The sequence below is a fragment of the Drosophila simulans genome, chromosome X, assembly GCF_016746395.2.
Source record: "Drosophila simulans strain w501 chromosome X, Prin_Dsim_3.1, whole genome shotgun sequence".
NCBI lineage: Eukaryota > Metazoa > Arthropoda > Insecta > Diptera > Drosophilidae > Drosophila > Drosophila simulans.
The window spans coordinates 454,787-472,969 of record NC_052525.2 but is presented as its reverse complement, the minus strand read 5'-3'; the positions used below and the strand labels follow the sequence as shown (position 1 = coordinate 472,969).

At 45.3% G+C, this 18,183-nt stretch overlaps 1 protein-coding gene across 4 annotated transcripts; it reads left to right on the top strand.

The window, feature by feature from the left end:
• Window positions 1-984: 984 nt before the first annotated feature.
• On the top strand, window positions 985-10,227 carry LOC6724787 (cytospin-A). 4 transcript variants are annotated; one of them, XM_039297107.2, is made up of 10 exons: window positions 985-1,158; window positions 2,806-3,874; window positions 3,936-4,076; window positions 4,621-4,797; window positions 4,870-6,148; window positions 6,217-6,368; window positions 6,428-6,547; window positions 6,622-6,904; window positions 6,970-7,244; window positions 7,314-8,091. In XM_039297107.2, exons 2-10 carry the CDS (start codon window positions 3,080-3,082, stop codon window positions 7,401-7,403), a joined length of 3,312 nt encoding a protein of 1,103 aa, XP_039153041.1. In that variant the 5' UTR covers window positions 985-1,158; window positions 2,806-3,079; the 3' UTR covers window positions 7,404-8,091. The 4 variants fall into 4 exon arrangements, with proteins under 4 accessions (XP_039153041.1, XP_002105829.1, XP_016037562.2 ...); XM_002105793.4 differs by having other exon boundaries at window positions 985-1,218; XM_016173182.3 differs by lacking the exons at window positions 985-1,158; window positions 7,314-8,091 and adding an exon at window positions 10,153-10,227 and having other exon boundaries at window positions 2,832-3,874.
• The last annotated feature ends 7,956 nt before the right edge of the window (window positions 10,228-18,183 follow it).

Here is an 18,183-nt window from a genome sequence, read left to right as displayed (position 1 = left end):
CCTTTTCATGGGCAACTGCCTGGCGTTCTGGGGACGCTGTTTGGAGGAATGGTCACCTCGTAAATTTATGTCTCTGCTGAAAAGATCTGTCACCTGATCTCCGTAATTTCCTTAGTGTGGGAAAAGCGCCGATATAGCCAACAGTTTGGAGCGTAGCGCACATTTCTTTGGCGCGCCAAAGCGGAACGTTTGTAAACGCGGGTGTTACAAAAACCGTTTCTATTTTCTAATTGCTGTGCTTTAGAACTTCACCAACTGTAGCTGGAAAATGTTTGGAACCCGCCGGACAAAACTAAATCTCACAGATCTTTTGCCTTTTAGACGCCAGTGAATGGCCGGGGGGCTTTGAACCCCCCTCATGTAACCCAACTGAAAAAACCTTCAGCCTCTTTTATTCATTATCATTTTCCTTAATATTTTGGGGGACGGGCGGTAAGCTTTGTTTCGGCCTGGCCTTTGGTCATAGACCTCTAATGTACGTAGCTTGCAAGCAATACGAATCATAAAAGAGCCATGCGGTGGGGAAAGAAAGAAGAGCAAAGAAACGTGTAACTGGCAGAAATGCTGAAAGCCGCGAATGAACCCCTTCTCCTACGAACGGCAGACACGCTTTCCTGCTTCTTGCGGTTTCTTTTGCAGCTTTGCTGCCCTGCTGGCTTTGATAAGGCCCACGCTTGAGAAGAGGCAGCACAGGAAAAGCTCAGAAGAACGGGTGGCAGACTTATTCAACTACTACAAGGTGGCCAAGTATACTTAGCCACGCATTCTTGGGACACAAGATATGTACATTTAATATTTACATACAATTACTCAAAAGTTCTTGCTCTCCTAGCAATTATGGCCCTCGACAGAAGTTTTATTATTGTTTATTATTATGACAACATTTCGAATAATAAGTCCAACTATTTGAAAGTACCCGTTATTCGCGCCCAACCAGTGTTGGACATCGTGTCACGCATGCGCCGTGCCCGGAGCTCCCCGGTGTTGAGTGTTATCGGGTATATCGATAGGCGTCGTCGACTAGACACTTGTTGTTGTCGGGAAGCAGCAGAAAAACCGAAACGCGCGTCGCTTTGTCACCAGTTATTCGCTTATTTGGTGTCGTGCGTAGCTCGCCTCGTTTTGCGTAATTTACCTTTGTTTCTGTTTGCCACCGTAGTATGTTCTGCAGTTAAGGTTTATGACAAATTAGCAATGAGCAACAAAGTTCTTCGCTCGGTACGTACGCGTACGTGTAAAAGTGTGCGGGTATTGTTTGAGCATCGTATTGGTGTGCGTGTGAAGTTGGCCTTTCGTTTTGTTGGCGTATTGCAGTTTTTTTACGAAAGAGTGTGTGAAAAGAGAATGAAATTCCTTTTATAGCTATCTGGTGTACATAGTTAAACAGCATTGCCTATGTTTGATTGTTGATGCGTTGATTCATTATCCACCTTTCTCTCACTCTCTCTGATTTTCATTCAATTACTGTTCCCTTTCTGGCAACTCCATTGTTGTTGGTGCCTCTCGTTGAAGGGCAAGCAGATCTCCCCTCTCATCCCCTCTTCCACCCAACATCCTGATTTGCCCGCTCTCCCAGCTCCGCAGTTGCATTTTAAGTATTGCATAGTTCCCGAATTTGGGCGCGCATTCAAACTGCATCTGGAAATAAGAATTCCAATGCCAAGTCGGATGCCGTGCTTGTATTCTGCCCACTTATCCAACTTATCGCTGTGCAAACATGATAAAGATAAACCCCCGCCAGGTGATAAGAAAAAACTCTCGTGTCCATCGGCAATTAGGCAAAAAGTGTTTCTCTGAATACATGAATTTAATTTCATGTTTCGCTCGTGCTCAGCATGATGTCACTCCACTGTTTGCCTTTAAATTTTTAGCCCAAAGTGAAATACAAAATTTGTATGTTTCGCGTGGGTCGCTGTCACAAAAAAGAAATCCGAATGAAAATCATTCGAGGCCATACATGGCAAACTAGCTAAATCCTAAGATCTGACTGTTTTGCAACACTTCTGTTCGGCGTGTTGCAACATGCAAGTGCAACTCCGCTGCGGTCAGCTGGCAATGCCATTTGCTCAGTTGCACTTCATTTGTTCTCCTGTTGTCTTTTCGCTCCGTCGTGACATGACTAATCCGGCTTGCATGTGAAAGCACACACGCATACTGCCCTGGGTGGTGGAGAGCGGAGAGGTTGGGGTGGTCTCTGTGGACAATGGGTGAAGAGAAAGAGTCCTCTCTTTCGCACAGAACCCCAACGCCTACAGCAGTGGCTGACGTGAATTATTCGTGGGAAATGCGATCAATTTGTACGCCACCGGTCCTCACAAGCCTACATGTTTATTTTATTTGATTTAACTTCTGATGCTGGTGGCTTGGCCCCGTTTGTCCAGCAGCGAACGTGTGACTTTCAGTGTGTCCAACTGCGGCTGTCGAATTGTTGACGTTGTAGCAGGGCCCGGGCCAGAATACAGTGCGCCTTCAATTTAACCGTTCCAGAGCTGAATCCGAGCTGGTAGAAGTGGACTGAGCTTCAGTTTTGACAATCAGAAATCACGGAGTGCCTTTAATTGATAATCGGGTGTGAATGCAAACGCGATTGTGCGTTTGTTTTGGTTTCTCTCTTTATCTCCCTCTTAGCCGCTCTCCCAATGACAATAACAATGCAGTGTGATTGTTCGTCGCCGCAAGCGGGTTATATTGTTGTGCACTTTGCCTGATGTTGCATGCAACACGATCATCTGTTGCTTGTGAAATCCAATTTCAAGCCCGCTTTTCTCTATTCATCAATTGACTCATTCGTCGCCCGTTTTGCAGTACACGTTCCCAACGAAATAAGTTTATAACAAGAATCTAAAAAATAAAAGAAGTTATATTGAACGACAAATGAAAAAAGACGAACATGTAAACTAAATTTCTACAATTACACAATAGAAAACATTAAAAGCGCAACGAACGATAAAAGATCAAATTAATCAAGTTTAACTGCAAGACACAATAAATGATGGTTGATATTAAATAAGTTTAAAAGCAACAAGTATATGGTTGATGGTTCACGTTTTGCAACGAGCAAGGCAAGACTGGCAGCAAGATGATCAAACTGAAATCCTTGTTCCGCAGAGGACAGGGCACCTCCAGCTCCCATTCCTCCAACTCGTCACACAAGCAGCAGCAGAACTCCTCAAACAACAATCGGCAGAAGTCGCAATCGAGCACTTCATTGAATACCGCCCACGAGCAGCAGCAGCAGCAGCAGCAGCACAGCATCACCGCAGCAACTACAAAGTTCTACGCCCACCAGGAGACGGCCAGTTACGAAAGGGGCGTGGATGTGGGTGACGAGGGGGCGCTACTGCTGACCAACCAGCAGCAGGAACAGAGGCGCCAGCAGCAACAGCTACAGCAGCAGCAGCATCAGAAGCCCCAAAGCAACACCTTGCCTCAAAAGAAGTCCAAGCTCAAGGGACAAAAGCAGCCCAAGCTGTTGCCAGTGCAGCAGCCACACAGCAATGCACCTGAACCACATGATCCACAGCAACCACTGATGACTTCCCTGGCAGCAGTGCCGCAGGCTTCAGCGACTGGGAGCTCCAGCAACAGCAACATCAATAACAACAACGCATTGGCCGCACTACAAGATGGTGGCGCTGCTGCCGCCGCTGCTGCAGATTTCTACCAGCAACTAGCAGCAGCAGCAACGGCAACTGCAACAGCAACCTCGGCGAACGGCAGCAACACCAGTGCTGATAGTCCGGTCAGCTCTTTTCCCGCAGCAGCAGCCGCCGTTGCGGTTGCCGCTGTGGCAGCAAGCAGCTACCAACAACAGCAGCAGCAGCAGCAACAGCAACTCCTAAACAACGAACAGCAACAACAGCAACTCCTAGAGGTAAGTTAAGTCCCCATTTGTTGCCCAGTTTTCACATAGTAATCAAAACTCAACCACACAGGCTAACAATAAAATGCAGGAGCTGCACAAACAGATGGATAGATTCAGAAGCGAGCAAATGCAACTGGAGACACGCATCACGGAGCTGTTGCCATACCAAAGCGAGGTGGCCAAGCTGAAGGGCGATCTGGTTAAGATGCAGGTGCGCAAAAGCTCGCCAGGGGTGTAAATGGTGAAAGATGTTTAAGTTGGCTTACGGGGGGTAGTAAGCGAAAACGGGGACGTTGGCTAACCACAAGTTGCTGCTGTGTTGTCACGGCTGATTGATGTTTTTGTTGCCTCTCCCGCATTGATGAATTCATCATATACACTTGCACAAAGGGGGTGGGTTAGATTTTTTAGTAAGAAAATAAGCTATTTTAATTTACTAGCTAAAATATAAGCATACGTTCAGAGTTATCTTTTATTATTTGAATAAGTCCGTTAAGAATTAAATGTTAGTAAGCAAGCCTTTGAGTTATACCGGCGTTAAAAAGCTTTAGTAAAGGGTATTACAGGCAAAGCCGAGTTCTTGGACGCTGCGCTTCGCTACCCTCACTTATCCGCGCATGTTAAATACGATATAGCGATATAGCGCTCCTTTAATTGGGTGTAGTAGTCTGCTTTTGCGTCGTAATGCAACAGCAGCCACATTAACGCAGCCCAGAGAGAAGAAAAACTGATCAGTCTGATACTTGTGCTTCCAGAGTCTACAGGAAAAGTCCCAGATGGAAATCGGCAATTTGAAATACGAGAATGAATCTCTGCGCAATCGGCTACGGGACGTAGTAAACTCACCGCTATCGGATGCGGAGAAGCACCAGATCATTCAAGACTCGCAGCGGCTGCACAGTTCAGCGCCCGCTTCAATAGCCCTGCCCAGTGTAAGTACTTTCAGACGATTTCTAGTGATGCAAAAGACCCTAACATTATCCCTATTTCCTTTCCATATTCAGACACATGATGCGCATGATGGTACACCCTGCCTCACTCCCGACTGGGATAAACAATCATCCTCCAGCGAGATCTCTGTAGCCTGCCTGCAAGACAAGATCATTCAAATGGAGGAGACACACTACTCCACTAACGAGGAGCTACAGGCTACGTTGCAGGAGCTGGCAGACTTGCAAACCCAGCTGACGGATACGCAGACGGAGAACGAGCGTCTGGCCGAGGAGAAGGATGTGCTCTTCCAGTCGCTATGCCGACAGACGGAGAAGCTAAATGAATCGCGTACGCAAATCAGCACGCTGCAAGAGCTTTTACTTCGGGATACCAAACAGCCTGCACCCGAAGTAAGTGCTTCGGAGAGAGAGCAAAAGCTTCTGGACCTGATCAAGACATCACAGGAGGAGCGCGAGGCAGTTTTGCTCAAGCGGGAGGAACTGGGAGCTGAGTTGGCGGAAATGAAACAGGCCCGGGAAGCTGGCCAACTGGAACTGCAGCGCCAGAGGGAACGAATTGCCCTGCTGGATTCTCAGTTGGATGCAGCAAACGCAGAGCGGCGGCAAGGAGAGGCTCAGTTTTCTCAGGCCATGGAAGAGATATCGCAGAGGGCCATCGAAATCAGTCGACTGAGCACTCTTCTGGAGAATGCGCGCTCAAAGATAGAGGAGCTAGAAGCAGATTTGTCCAGAGGAGACAAGACAGACCTGAGCGAAGTGCTGGATGTGGCCAGAAAGGAGAAGGATGCCCTAGAAGAGCGTGTGGCTGAGCTACAAGATCAGTGCTCTCGCAGCCAAGCTGAGCTGAGAAGGCTACGTGATCAGCTATCCGGGCTAACTGAGGAATGCAAAGTGGTCAAGAATAACGCCAAGTGTGCGGTCTCCCACCTTGAATACCGCTTAGAGCAGCTCCAACGTGACAAGGACAAAATAGCTGGCGAATGGCAGGCTCTGGAGGAACGCGTGGCCGAACTGCAGGTTCAGTGCAAATGCCATCAGGAAGACAAAGCCCAGTTGCAATCTCTGCTAGCTGAAACTCAGCGCCATCTGGGCGACGTTCAACTGAAGCTGGGTGAGGCAGAGTGTAGACTCGAGCAGGAGACACAGCTGCGGCGCAAGGAGGCCGAGGAGTGGCAGCAGTTCCAGGCCGACCTTCTCATGACTGTGCGAGTGGCCAACGACTTTAAGACTGAGGCGCTCAGCGCCCGGGAGCAGCTAGTTCTCGACAACAAGACGCAGAAAGAAAAGATCAGACTGTTGGAGCAGCAGCTTGAAAAACTTTCCAACCAGCGTAAGCCCAATTGCCGTCTGTCTATGTCGTCAATCGGTAATCTTTAATGCTTTTCTTAACCCTTGCAGAAATGCAACAGTCGGAGACTCCGCAATCCGTGCTGTCCACAGTTCAGCGTGAGATGGAGATGGCCACGCGACGCAGCAAGCTTAGCTTCAGCCGACAGGACTCGCGGCTCTCCGTCAAAACGCTCATTGAGAGTATTGAGAATAACAAAGCGGTAAGGCCTGTGAAGCATTAATCTTCCCCAAACCATTCCAAACTATTTTGATCCTACAGCAGGGCAAAACCGACGAGTCGGAATCCCACTACAGCTCGACGTCCAGCCTAAACAGCGGGACTCCTGACCTGGGCACCACGCCCATCATCTTTCCTCCCTCCAGTGACTGGCATGAGAGCGTGAGTATTCAATCGAAGATGAATTTGAGTGCTCGTGCTGTATTTCTGAACTAATGGCCTTGAATTCTCCACAGATTCGGTTGCCTGTGCTGCAGAGCAGCAACTTGCACGTAAACGTCGGCAATCAAGCTGGTGCCGGACAGGGCACCAATACTTCATCTGGCAGCGGAGGAGATTTAGCTAGCACTACCAAAGCAACTTTGCCGCTGCGCGATCAACAACAGCTTGCAATAACATCTACCCAAAGCCAGATACAGAACGTCTCCCAACCTTCTACGCCAGCCACGCCCAGCAGCGCGGGCAGCACCAGTAGCGGCGGGTTGCCGTTTGGTAACGTCTCAAAGTCATTTATCAGCGGTAGGCAGTTTTAATCGGCGTAGATGTATTCGTGATCCTAAAGTCGACTTTTCCGTGCTTCTCAGGCGAACGCAAGGACCCGCTAAACATGCTGGCCAAGAACGGGGGTTCGAAGCGCAACGCCCTGTTGAAGTGGTGCCAAAACAAAACAGTGGGCTACCGCAACATCGACATCACCAACTTCAGCTCGTCGTGGAACGATGGGTTGGCCTTCTGTGCTATCTTACACTCGTATTTGCCGGATCGCATTCCGTACGATCAGCTGACTCCCGCCAACAAGCGTCGCAACTTTTCGCTGGCATTTGCGGCTGCCGAGTCCGTGGGAATTGGCACAACACTGGTGAGTTTCCATGGCCAACAGAAGCTCAACTTGTTTGTTCTTATTCTTATCTGAAAATTTCGCTACCAGAATATCAATGATATGTGTCAGATCGAACGACCCGACTGGATGCAGGTGATGTCCTATGTGACGGCAGTCTACAAATACTTTGAGACCTAGAGGAGGGAACTTAAGGACCATCTGCTGCCCTCCACTTGAGCTCTTTTGTGCAGTATTCGTGGGGTTCCCTTTGCTTTCAATATATATGTTTGTTCTTTCGCATTCATATTTGTTTGGTGTTGTGTATATTCAGTTCGCGAAGGAGAGCAATCTAATGTTTTCTCCAATTCCTCTAGCTTGTACGCTTTTTCCTGTAAAGCCTCTTCTGTTTTAGTGCGTCTGATTCCCTTGCCCATGTACAATGGTCGTCCGATGCAGCGCCCCATATTCAGACATCGCTACTTTTAAATACCTTTGTTTTTGGGTTTTAAAGACAAACCCTAGTAATAAGTATAAGCAAGAGTTACATTTTTTTTTATGAAGCTTCAAAGTTTGTTGGAACGATCGTACCAAGGACAACGATGACTATCCCAGCCTGTTCCCACTGCACATGGGTGTTTATATAGGTATTTTTTTATTGCGTGGTACAGAGTTTATTTTAATGCGTAAATCGACGATTGAGCTGGACGATTATTAGCTTGACGACGAAACATTACTATACAGATAATAAGGAGATGGACTAGCTTTAGCGTATATATAACTATTTATTTCAACTAATTCAAAACACTAATTTAAACATAAACAAAATGTATTTTTAAACGATCTATCATAAAGAACAATATGCTGCAAAAGGCAGTAAGTCAAGTAACCCCCGGTTGTTTTCTTTAGTTTGAATGCCTTCATTAAACTAGGATAAGCTGCGGGAAGCAAATTAAAATTGCTATAAAATCTTCTGCGTCCGAAATTTGCATTTTTCCTTGTAAAAATTTCTGAGCCGCCGCTTATTAAAATAAATCAATCTTGGCAGGCGCACAAAAAGTAAAACTGGAGCCCTTGGAAAATGGGGGAGTCTCATGTAAGGCGTGGTGGAAAAACTTTCAAAATGGCGCTCCTTCAGGCGCAAATTTCCCTCGAGAGGGAAATTTCCCTTGGAGCAGGAAAGAGATGGCGTCTGTACGTTGGCTCAATCATTTTGAGGGCGGGATTCCGGATGTGGTTGGTCGGATTTCTGGGGATGACGGGCGGCTGGGGTGTGGCATGATTCAGAGGATTTAGGTAAGGGTCCAAACCACACCGCAGGGGGTGGGCAATTTCTTTAAAATTAAAACAAGCCGATGATTGATGTACTCGAGGCTAATGAAAAGAGACAGGCAAAGCTGGCAAGGATAAGGACAGGCCCATCGCTATTGTTCAACGAACATGGTTTTTGATCATATAATCTTCTATATTTAGATAACAATATCTTTCAAAATTTTAAACGATCAAATATGTTTTGTGTTGTTTTGCGAACATCTACAACAAGACTGTACAAAGTTCGGCTTACAAAAATTTCTCTGCGAATCATCCGATCAGTAGTCAGTCTCACATATATAGTCTATAATACGTACTACCAGTAACAAAAAGCACAAAGGACAAATTAGCTTGCAATGCAAATGGACCTATATGAATGACAATATATCAATAATGATGAATTCGAGAAAAGCTAGTATTACTTTCTAATAACAAATTTTCTCACACGTTCATCAAATTAAGGAAAAATCACACATTAAATTCCTGGTCGGTAAAGGTGGTCATTCGGTCATTCGGCAGTAATGAACAAACCTGCAGCTGCTTGGACCGGACTATTATCAAACGCTTTCGTGTCTTTTAACTTGGTCCGTGCGTTTGGGCAAAGGTCACGTAGTTCGAAAAGCCTTTAAACATCCATCTACCCTTTTGTTCGCCGCGCGGTGCAGGGGAGAAGCAAATAGTATCTGTCAATTAGGCGGCTCCTTGTTGTGGTGAAACTGTCCTTTTCTCGGCACATGTCGAAAATGAAATTAAACGCTGACGCATCTTTTGCTGACCAGTGGCCAGTCACCGAAACTTGTGCGTATATTTGACGGGAGATGGCGGCCTTTGGCTTAGGAGTCTTGGGGAAATGGAGAAAAATGCTTGGTCATAAATCAAGAAATTGGCAAAAATAAATTTCAATTCGGGCAACATTTTAATATAAGAAACAGACTGGGCACAGGCAGGCAGCCACGAGTGCGGGGACACGTACATATTCACACACTTAATGGGTCGGTGGCAGTGCAACTATAAAAATATTATCTATAGTTTCCACTCAAATGCACAGCGGCACTTACCGGACGCCGCTCGTCCTTGTCCGCCCAACCACCCATGTGGATAAATCATAATGGTTAATGTGACTGCGCGAATGGATGAGCCAGGCGGTATGGTACACGGAAATAAATTACTATTGACTATTCTCATTCATTGTTGTCGCGCTTGCAGTACTGAATTTTGCATGTTAAATAAAATGTCGACTTACACGCCAATCTAGTAAAAACGTATGTAGTTTTCGTATTCAAAATTGTATTTATATTTTATTATTGCACTCTCTCTTATTGCAACTAGTTCGAAATGCATATTAACAACATATTTTCGCAGTTTTAACGAAATTTTCTTTAACAAAACGAAAAAAACACACAATGCTAACTTGAAAATTGACAAAAGTAAATCTGGAGGAAGGACTATTTATTTTTTAATATTTATATTCGACTTTCGACTTTTGTATTAATTATTGTATTGCTTTTCAAAAGCCAAACTATTTTTTAAATTGTCTATGCTAAGAGTGTAGAAATACCACATTTTGTTCATAATCATTTCTCCTTATTCTAATGACTTTCAATAAATTTCTAAAATCCGTTTTATTTTCTCTGTGCAGGTACACATATGCACGTATATGCTCCAACCGAAAAAAAACCAGACACGTTGGCGAATGTGGAAGTGAATATGAGTGGTGAGTAAGAGTGGGTGTGGCTGGGATCCAGATATATATCTGGCTATATAGATAGTGAGGGGTGGACATTGCTCATCCAGGTCAGGTCATGTCAATTCAGGCGTCGGAAAATCGTTTTGTGTGCGTGTCATTTCTGGGTCATTTGCCATATGTATATCCGTAAAAGACCTGATCCCACCAACAACAAGTACCCCAACCCGGTCGGGAAATGCGGGCGGACATGGGAGATATAGATCGACTCGATATATACAACACGAAAACATTGAATAATCGGTGTTTGGCAAGCCAATTGTACACTGCCTTATACCCCCAACCTATGATCAAATTCCCATAGAAAAGGAAAGATTTATTTTTGGGCGATTTTATGGGAACTGGAAGAACTAGATGAACTAGATAGAACCTGTTGTCACCTCTTGCCAATGTGCCCCACATTTCTGGAAGAGAAGAAGAAAGCCACCCAGACAGACGCTTAGCCACATATTCGGAAAAGTTCGCTTCCTGTCAGAGATGGTTGGATGCTAATTTAGAATCTAACTTTGACTCCTTAACATTCCGCTTCTTCTGACACTTCCGATGTGCACAGGCAAATCCTGTTTACTGCCTGTCAACTTAGAAACAATTTTCCATGATAATGACGCCGACGATCGGAGCAACTTTGCGGCGGAAGCAAAGGCTTTTCAGAAACGGAGGAACGCGAAAAATGGAAAATGAGGAAGGATTATAATAGGGAAATGGAAAATCGAAGAGCGGACAGAGATTAAATACACTGGGCAACATTTCCGGTCTCGAAGAGATGGTCCAGTTGCATGACGAGGCCGCTACGATTTGATTTCCTCTCGGCAACAAAGAGCTTTATGATTTTCCGGTCAATACAATTCCAGCGGCAGCACTGCATCCTTACAAATCAACAAGCATGACACATTGCTGCCCAGCCATTGTTGTCAGCTCGGGCTTCTTTGCTCGAGGAAGTACTAAAAAACACAATGGAACAGGCCAAGGGCTCTGCATGTGACTTTTTGGCTATTGGGCTATTCGGCTTTTCCGACAGCTCGGCTGCAATGCCAGTCACAATGGATCCACAAAGAGCCATTGAGTGCCCCGCGGACCTCCTTAACCGTCTACCTAATGCCATCCTGCTCACGGACTGAATCTGAAGTCGTTGGGTCATCGAGGCTGAGGGTCAATAAACAACGTATTATTGACCTGGTTTTACATAATGGGAATCGTTGGTAAAAAAAGTAACAAGGCAGATAGATTAATTAACTATTGCATGATTTTAAGATGTCGAAAAGGGATACAATTAGATTATTGTTTTAACAAAATAATTAGTTACTCCGGTTAGAGCTCTTTTGTGGTTATGCCTGCCAAATATTTATCCCAATCTGTCTTTCGACATTGTGCACCCCCACAACTGGCCCAACTGGTCGAACTGGCTTGTCAGCTTTGGTTTATTCGACTAAACATGTCTAAATGACTTGCACGACCTTCCTGCTAAACGATCCCCATAACGATTCCATAAAAATTCAATAAAGATTCAATAAGGAACTCCGCTGTGCCAGAAACCCCTATTCGTCAGCAAGGGCATAACAAGACTCATGAATCCTGTCCCACGGGCGGAGTCCCACGTGGTCAGCTAATACGCATCAGGGCTTACGCCGAGCCAATAAATTTGTTTGTGCTCCACCCACTTTCCCGTGCTGAAGAACCCCTCCGATCTGGCATGTCCATCCCTGACTTCTTGCCCTATATCCTTGGGTCGCACTTGGCTGCTGGCTCACTCTGATTTGCACGCATGAGCTCCGTTTCCTGTGCACAGAGAGAAATAAATACCACTAAAGTGTTAACATTTCTACGCACAATTTCAATTTTCAACTTTCAACTACAAGAGTGTTTCTGTGACTGTTTCTGTTACGCAGCCTTAAACCTACGTAAAACAGCACTTGCATGATTTACCTCGAATTTTTTGCACTTTGCGACCTATTGGCCTTTGAAATCTCAGCCTCCTGCCTGAAGGGCGTGTCAATGTTTGTTTGGCACCCCTCCTTGCCAGCCCGCTAACCAGATTTCAATTTGTGCCGAGCGAGGTGTTTATGAGATTTCGAGCTGCCGCTTTTAAATGGCCAAAATTCTTGTGTCCGGGGAGAAATCGTGTGGCTCGACGCCCCCGCTGAACCCAAAGGATTCGTCTGGGAACTGCGTGTGCGTCCAACGAATCGTTTGTGTGCTTAGTTTTATTCTGTCTTTTGTTTGACTTTGTTTTGCTCTGTTTGGTTTGGTTTGATGTAATGTGATGTAATGTGACATGATGGTTTCATCAAAAGTGCATTAAAAACAAAGCACAGCCGGGGAGAAGTCAACAAAAGAAGGCGGAATCGAGCAGTGTGCTGCGTGATGGGCGGCATCCTGCATCGTGAATTTATCTATGTGTTCTCGGGATAAGCCGGCTTAGACTTGTCACTGGGTATAGTCTTCCTTTTGTTAGATACTTAACATTTTAAGGGTTCCCAAGCACCCTGGAATCACACTTGTTTCAATTAGATCGGGTTTAATACCCGTTTCTCGAAGACCAAAAGACTGTATTAGATTCACTGAAAACGATCTGTGTTGTCAACTCTGCGGTACCCGCACTTCGATAATGGTAATGTTCCTAGACTCGGAAGAGTCTTCAGGTCGCCACTGTGGGAGGGCTCTACCGGATCATAAGTTCGTTCTGATTGCGGAATTACAAAAGATCGAATCAGCTATGTGAATGATTTTGGAAAGCTGCCAGGAATTGCCTTGCAGGATCTCACTGACAACTAAATTTCGTCTTTAATAGAGCTGTGGCAAGTGGGCCTGGAGTCAAATCAAGGCAGCCAAAGGATTCAGACCATTAAGTTCCGGAAGTGAGTTGATAACCAGACAACAAGTACACAATTCCAGTCGACCACTGGCACGAGACAGGTCGCAGGATTCCGGCATTACGGAGCTGTCCTGGCCAGAGATATTTATGCGTTTGTGTGTTTGTTCGTTGCAGTAATTGGCTGGCGGGTCCAACAAATAACGCTTGTGCATATGCAAACCGCCAAAAGAAAAAGACAAGCCAAGTAGAAAAATGAACTAAAGCGATCAACTTTTTGGGTCGCTGAAAACGGTTCCTCGCCACCTTCGTGGTTAAGGGGATATCTGCGAGAAGGAATTCGATGGAGCCAGAGACATCCATGCTTAATAGCTACTTCACAATCTTCAGAGAGTGTAGTAGACGAGGCTTTTATATGTTAACCTTGGCCGAAACATGTATTAGATTGAAAAATTTCAAGAGCACTCGGAATATTGCATTTAGTATTCATAACCGGAGTCCTATATACCTCTTGAAAACCTGCTATCCAGCATTGCGGTCCCTGGGTGGAGTTTATGTTTATGCGAGTTACTTTCGGCTTGTGTCCAGGCTGGACGAGTAAATAAATAAAAGAGCCGTCAGTGGAAATTAAGCAACCCTTCCGTTGCGAATAAATCAGCATATTAATCGCATAGCCGAGTGCAGACCGCAGTGACTGTGCCGCCACCCCGTTTTCCACATTTTCTCCGCCTCCCGGAAACGGAAACGCACACACAGTTAGCCACACATCAAAACTGAATTTCAGTCCCGAACCCAATCCAAAAATCGAGATAGCTTCGCCGCTCAAGTGGATTTAAATTGGTTTTTCGAAACCGCATTCGAGATTGGGTTTTAAAATATTTAGTTATTTAATGCTCCTTGTTGCTCTGTTTGGTTCTGTCTGCCACTGAACGGCGACACATTTCCGCTTCCGCTGGCGAGAAGCAACTCTGGCTGGTTTTCATTTGATTTGACTTTCACGTTTCATTTAGCAAACGATTTCATTAGTTAAAAAGCGCAGTTTCTTTCCCTTCTTCGCTCGCCAAAGGGGGTGACCTGAACATATTGTCCATGCTGGACTCCCTTTCATTTTTCTCCCTTTCAATCGGGCGGGCGGAGTAGAATCTTTTTGTGTGCTCTGTTCCTTTTTTATGCCATTCAAGTTTGTTTTTCCGCTTAAAGTGCTTTTATTGAATCTTCTTATCGTTTTTTATGGCCACTCACCCAGTGGTCCATCGAGCAACGACACCCAACCCCCCGATTAATGCTAATCTAAACAAATTCTGTCGTGAAGGGTCCTTGGATCCCTCGTTCCCGGAAATGTTTTGCTGCTGGCCTCTGGTTTCATATAAAATATTGTCAATCAATTCAATTACAAGTCGACATCATTGTTACTTATTGTTGACGTCAATTGTCCGGCTGTAACCCCTCCGGACCCCCTGATTTATTGAGTTCCTCGAAATTCACTACACTGACCACTCCACGACCGTCCCTAGTCCAAGAACCCAAACGAGCACCCCTTGTTTTCTCAGTTTCCATGCTCGTATTCTTGTTATAAATATATGGACTCTTATTATACGGACAGGCGGACATGGCTAGAACGGCTAGGGACGTGATTTCGATCAAGAACATACACTATACAATTTAACACATTACTTTACCTATGTTCATATTATATGTCTACATGTAACGGGTTTAAATATCCATGTTTGGATACTCTGCCACCCAGGTCCTTATGAAGATTTAAGTCTTGGCGGGGCATTCCCAAACTTAGCATATTCAGATTCCTCTGATTTGCGGGAGGGTGTCTACTCTGATTTCCGATGAAACCCTCAGTTGCGCCCACCACTTTCAGTCGCGGGCAATTAGGCGGCACACACGCCCGCGGGCGGTCAGTGGTAAGGGGGTGGGGCAGAGGACACGTTTCGAGGCAACCCTTTCAATGACTTCCGTTCACTCACTTATCTATCGCCACCAGATTGCCGCTGTCGCTAATTGCCACCGAAGAGCCTTTCCAGTTTTATTTTCATTTGCATTTCCATTGATTGATTTCCCCTGCGATCGTGTTTGCTTTGTGTTTGTTTATTTACCAATAATAATGCAATAAAAGGCCAAAAAGGTCGAACTTACAGAAGGAGTGGGTTCGCCGTCGACGTTCCACACAGAGAAAATGTTTACAAGTTTAATGCGCCGATTCCATATACTTCCCAGGTATTTCACATTCGATCATCTCCGACAATGCGGATGGTTGTATTCATGCTTAATAGCTATTTTATCATTGCACTTACAAATTAGCTAACATCTTTTCTCCCAGTGTCCGTATACAGGTGCCTCGCGAGCTGTTCTTTTGTCTGCTAATGGCTAGGATCGTATCGCATAGGATAGTATCGTATCGTATCGTATCGATGTCGTGGGAAGGTGGTGCTAGGAACACCGGCGCTTGGCGCATTTATATTCAAATTAGTCGATCGACACTACAGCAACCACCAGGATACACAAACAGAATACGAAAGGGACACTCGCCGAGGTCATGAGAGAGTGCAAATTTATATTGGTTTAATGGGGTTTCTCTTTGTTTTGTCCGTGATTTCGCGGCTGAGGGGGAGTATATGCATTTATTATGAGATATGCGTGTGCCCTTTATGCAAATCATGGTAACGCAATATATAAATTGATGTTCGTGGCCTTTAATGGCGCACGCTCCGCGAATCCACATGCAACTCCCCTCGATCTGTCCTTAATGCTTTCATTAGGGGTAAAATCATTTCTGGTTGCTTTTCGACTTATTGACATGCTAATTAGGCATGTGAACATCGAGTCGATGGGAAACGCGCAAAAACGGTGCTGACTAAGCTAGAGGGCCAAGTAAGATAGATACTTCCTTCTTTATGAAATGTTGTAATAGCAGTGAACTCCGTTGACTTACTTTGTTTAAAGTTATACGTACGTATACGTCTGTAATGTAAGACTTACCAATCAAGTCCTGATACTATATTACATTTTCAATTACCTTACATTCTCTATTAATTATTTCTCGGCCTAATCTCCCCCGATTAATTACGCATTTCAGATCCCACAGAAACCTGCTGATCCTTGTTATCCCGCCGTATCCGCCGTGTTTTCCGATTGCCCACCCCCGGCTTTTCACACCCCATTAGAAAGTCAATCTGTGAATGCAGAAAACCTCATTCACACCCATAAAGTATACTTTTGGTATTACTGGGTCAGCAAATCGTCAGCATATTGGCCGCATCTTCATAAATAAGAAAGTGTGACCGCGGCGCACCCCAAACTTCGAGGGGGTACCTTTCGAAAACACACAAGAAAAACACAATGCGGCACGTGCGGGCGGAAAAACAAGGGGGTGTTGCAAAACCCACACACAGAAATACAGAAACAATTGACTCTGGACAAGATTACATGACAGGAAATTCAATTTTAAAAGCAGCTGCCACGTGTCGTTTTAGTGCTTGAAATTGTTACAGTTATTGCCTTGAGGGTGGGTGTATATTTTTCCGAGCCCGCCGAATCCATCCAGTCATCCTCCATCGCTCATCGATGAGTCCGTTGATTGTGTATGAATACCTAATGCCCTTTTCTCTTTTCAAAATTGAGCAATAAACGCGCGGCGCGGCGCGGCGCGGCGCGGCGCGGCGCTTTTAAATTGCGTTACAAATAAACAAAAGGTGTGGAAAGCGGAAACGGAAACACGCCACCGCCAACGTGTTAACAGGGGTGGCTTTCCATGCTATGGGCTGGCCTTCACTATTCAGTATTCAGTATTCAGTGTTCGGTTTTCAGTTTTCAGCTTTCAGCTCTGAAAGGCCTTGCGGTGGCCAAAAGGGCGAGTGATTGACTTAATTGACTATGAAAATGAGAAATTACATGCTGATAATGACGCTGGTCGCGAAATGAGCAACAACATTATTAAAATCGTCAGATTCCATCCGCCACCCCGAAAAGGCAGGACTGTAAAATGCGCCATCAACTTGCGCCTTAATTTGATTTGCCTCCCCCACCAGTCTGCCATCGCCTCCCACCCACCGCTTTCCCAACCCCGCCGCCGATTTATGACCCCGCATTGGCTAATTAGAGCTGCGCCCCGCAACTTTGTAAACCCCATTTTTCACGGCGGGATCAGGACATTGTGTTCGCCGGAGAGTTTGGTCATTAACATTGCATTTGGCCTGTGGGCACGATTCCTGCCAGGAGGTGGAAGCCCACCGGACAGTTGTGGGAAAATGCCTTCCCTTCTGTATCCAACTCTTCTCATATTAGGAATTCAAAGACCATTCCATACATTCTCCATTTGATTAGGATTTCTAAACTATCTACATTTACAGTGCGCGTGAACAACGTTATAAAACTTCACAGGCTTAGCCTATGAGTCATGATTAGCCCTGTTAAAGTGAATATTATTTTTGATAAAAATCCGTATTCTGTAGGAATTTCCCAGCTAGCGAAAATGGTAATTTACTTGGGCCCAGAACTTCAGCATACACATTTATGTAGCTGCTGAATGGCCACTTATCGACTATTTTATTAATTGCAATCTTATTTATTTGTTCAGTTCGGAATTGTGGTTCCTGGCCTGATTCGGTTTCGTTTGGTCTGTTTTGTTTTGTATTTAATTTCCACGTTTATTTTGTGATAAATTTATGGTTTGATCGGACCGTCTGCGCTTGTGTATACGTTTGTATATAGGGTATGGCTGCCTTAATCAATTTTTCATTACAAACTGGAACCGCGATTCAGTATCCGTATCTCGACTATATCTGTGTCGCCGATGTCCACCCGTCCACAGCTTTATCAATGCCAAATTCAAGGAGTTCCAGTTTAAGGCCCGACCATTCAAAAATCACCTCCGATCAGTGTTGTAAGCAATGCCCCTTCTCCTTCTCGTTTGGCTCTATCTCTATCTATCTATCTGTGCAGTGGCACCGTTCTTGGGGTACAAGTGTCTGGAGGGGCCCCTCGATCATTTCAATTCCGATTCGGAGCCGGCTTTTTCCATTGCCCAATTGGCATTAAAAGATATGGGTAAATGAAAGGGTTCTTACAAAAAACAGCGTTTAGCTGGGAAATTCGCTGTGAAACCG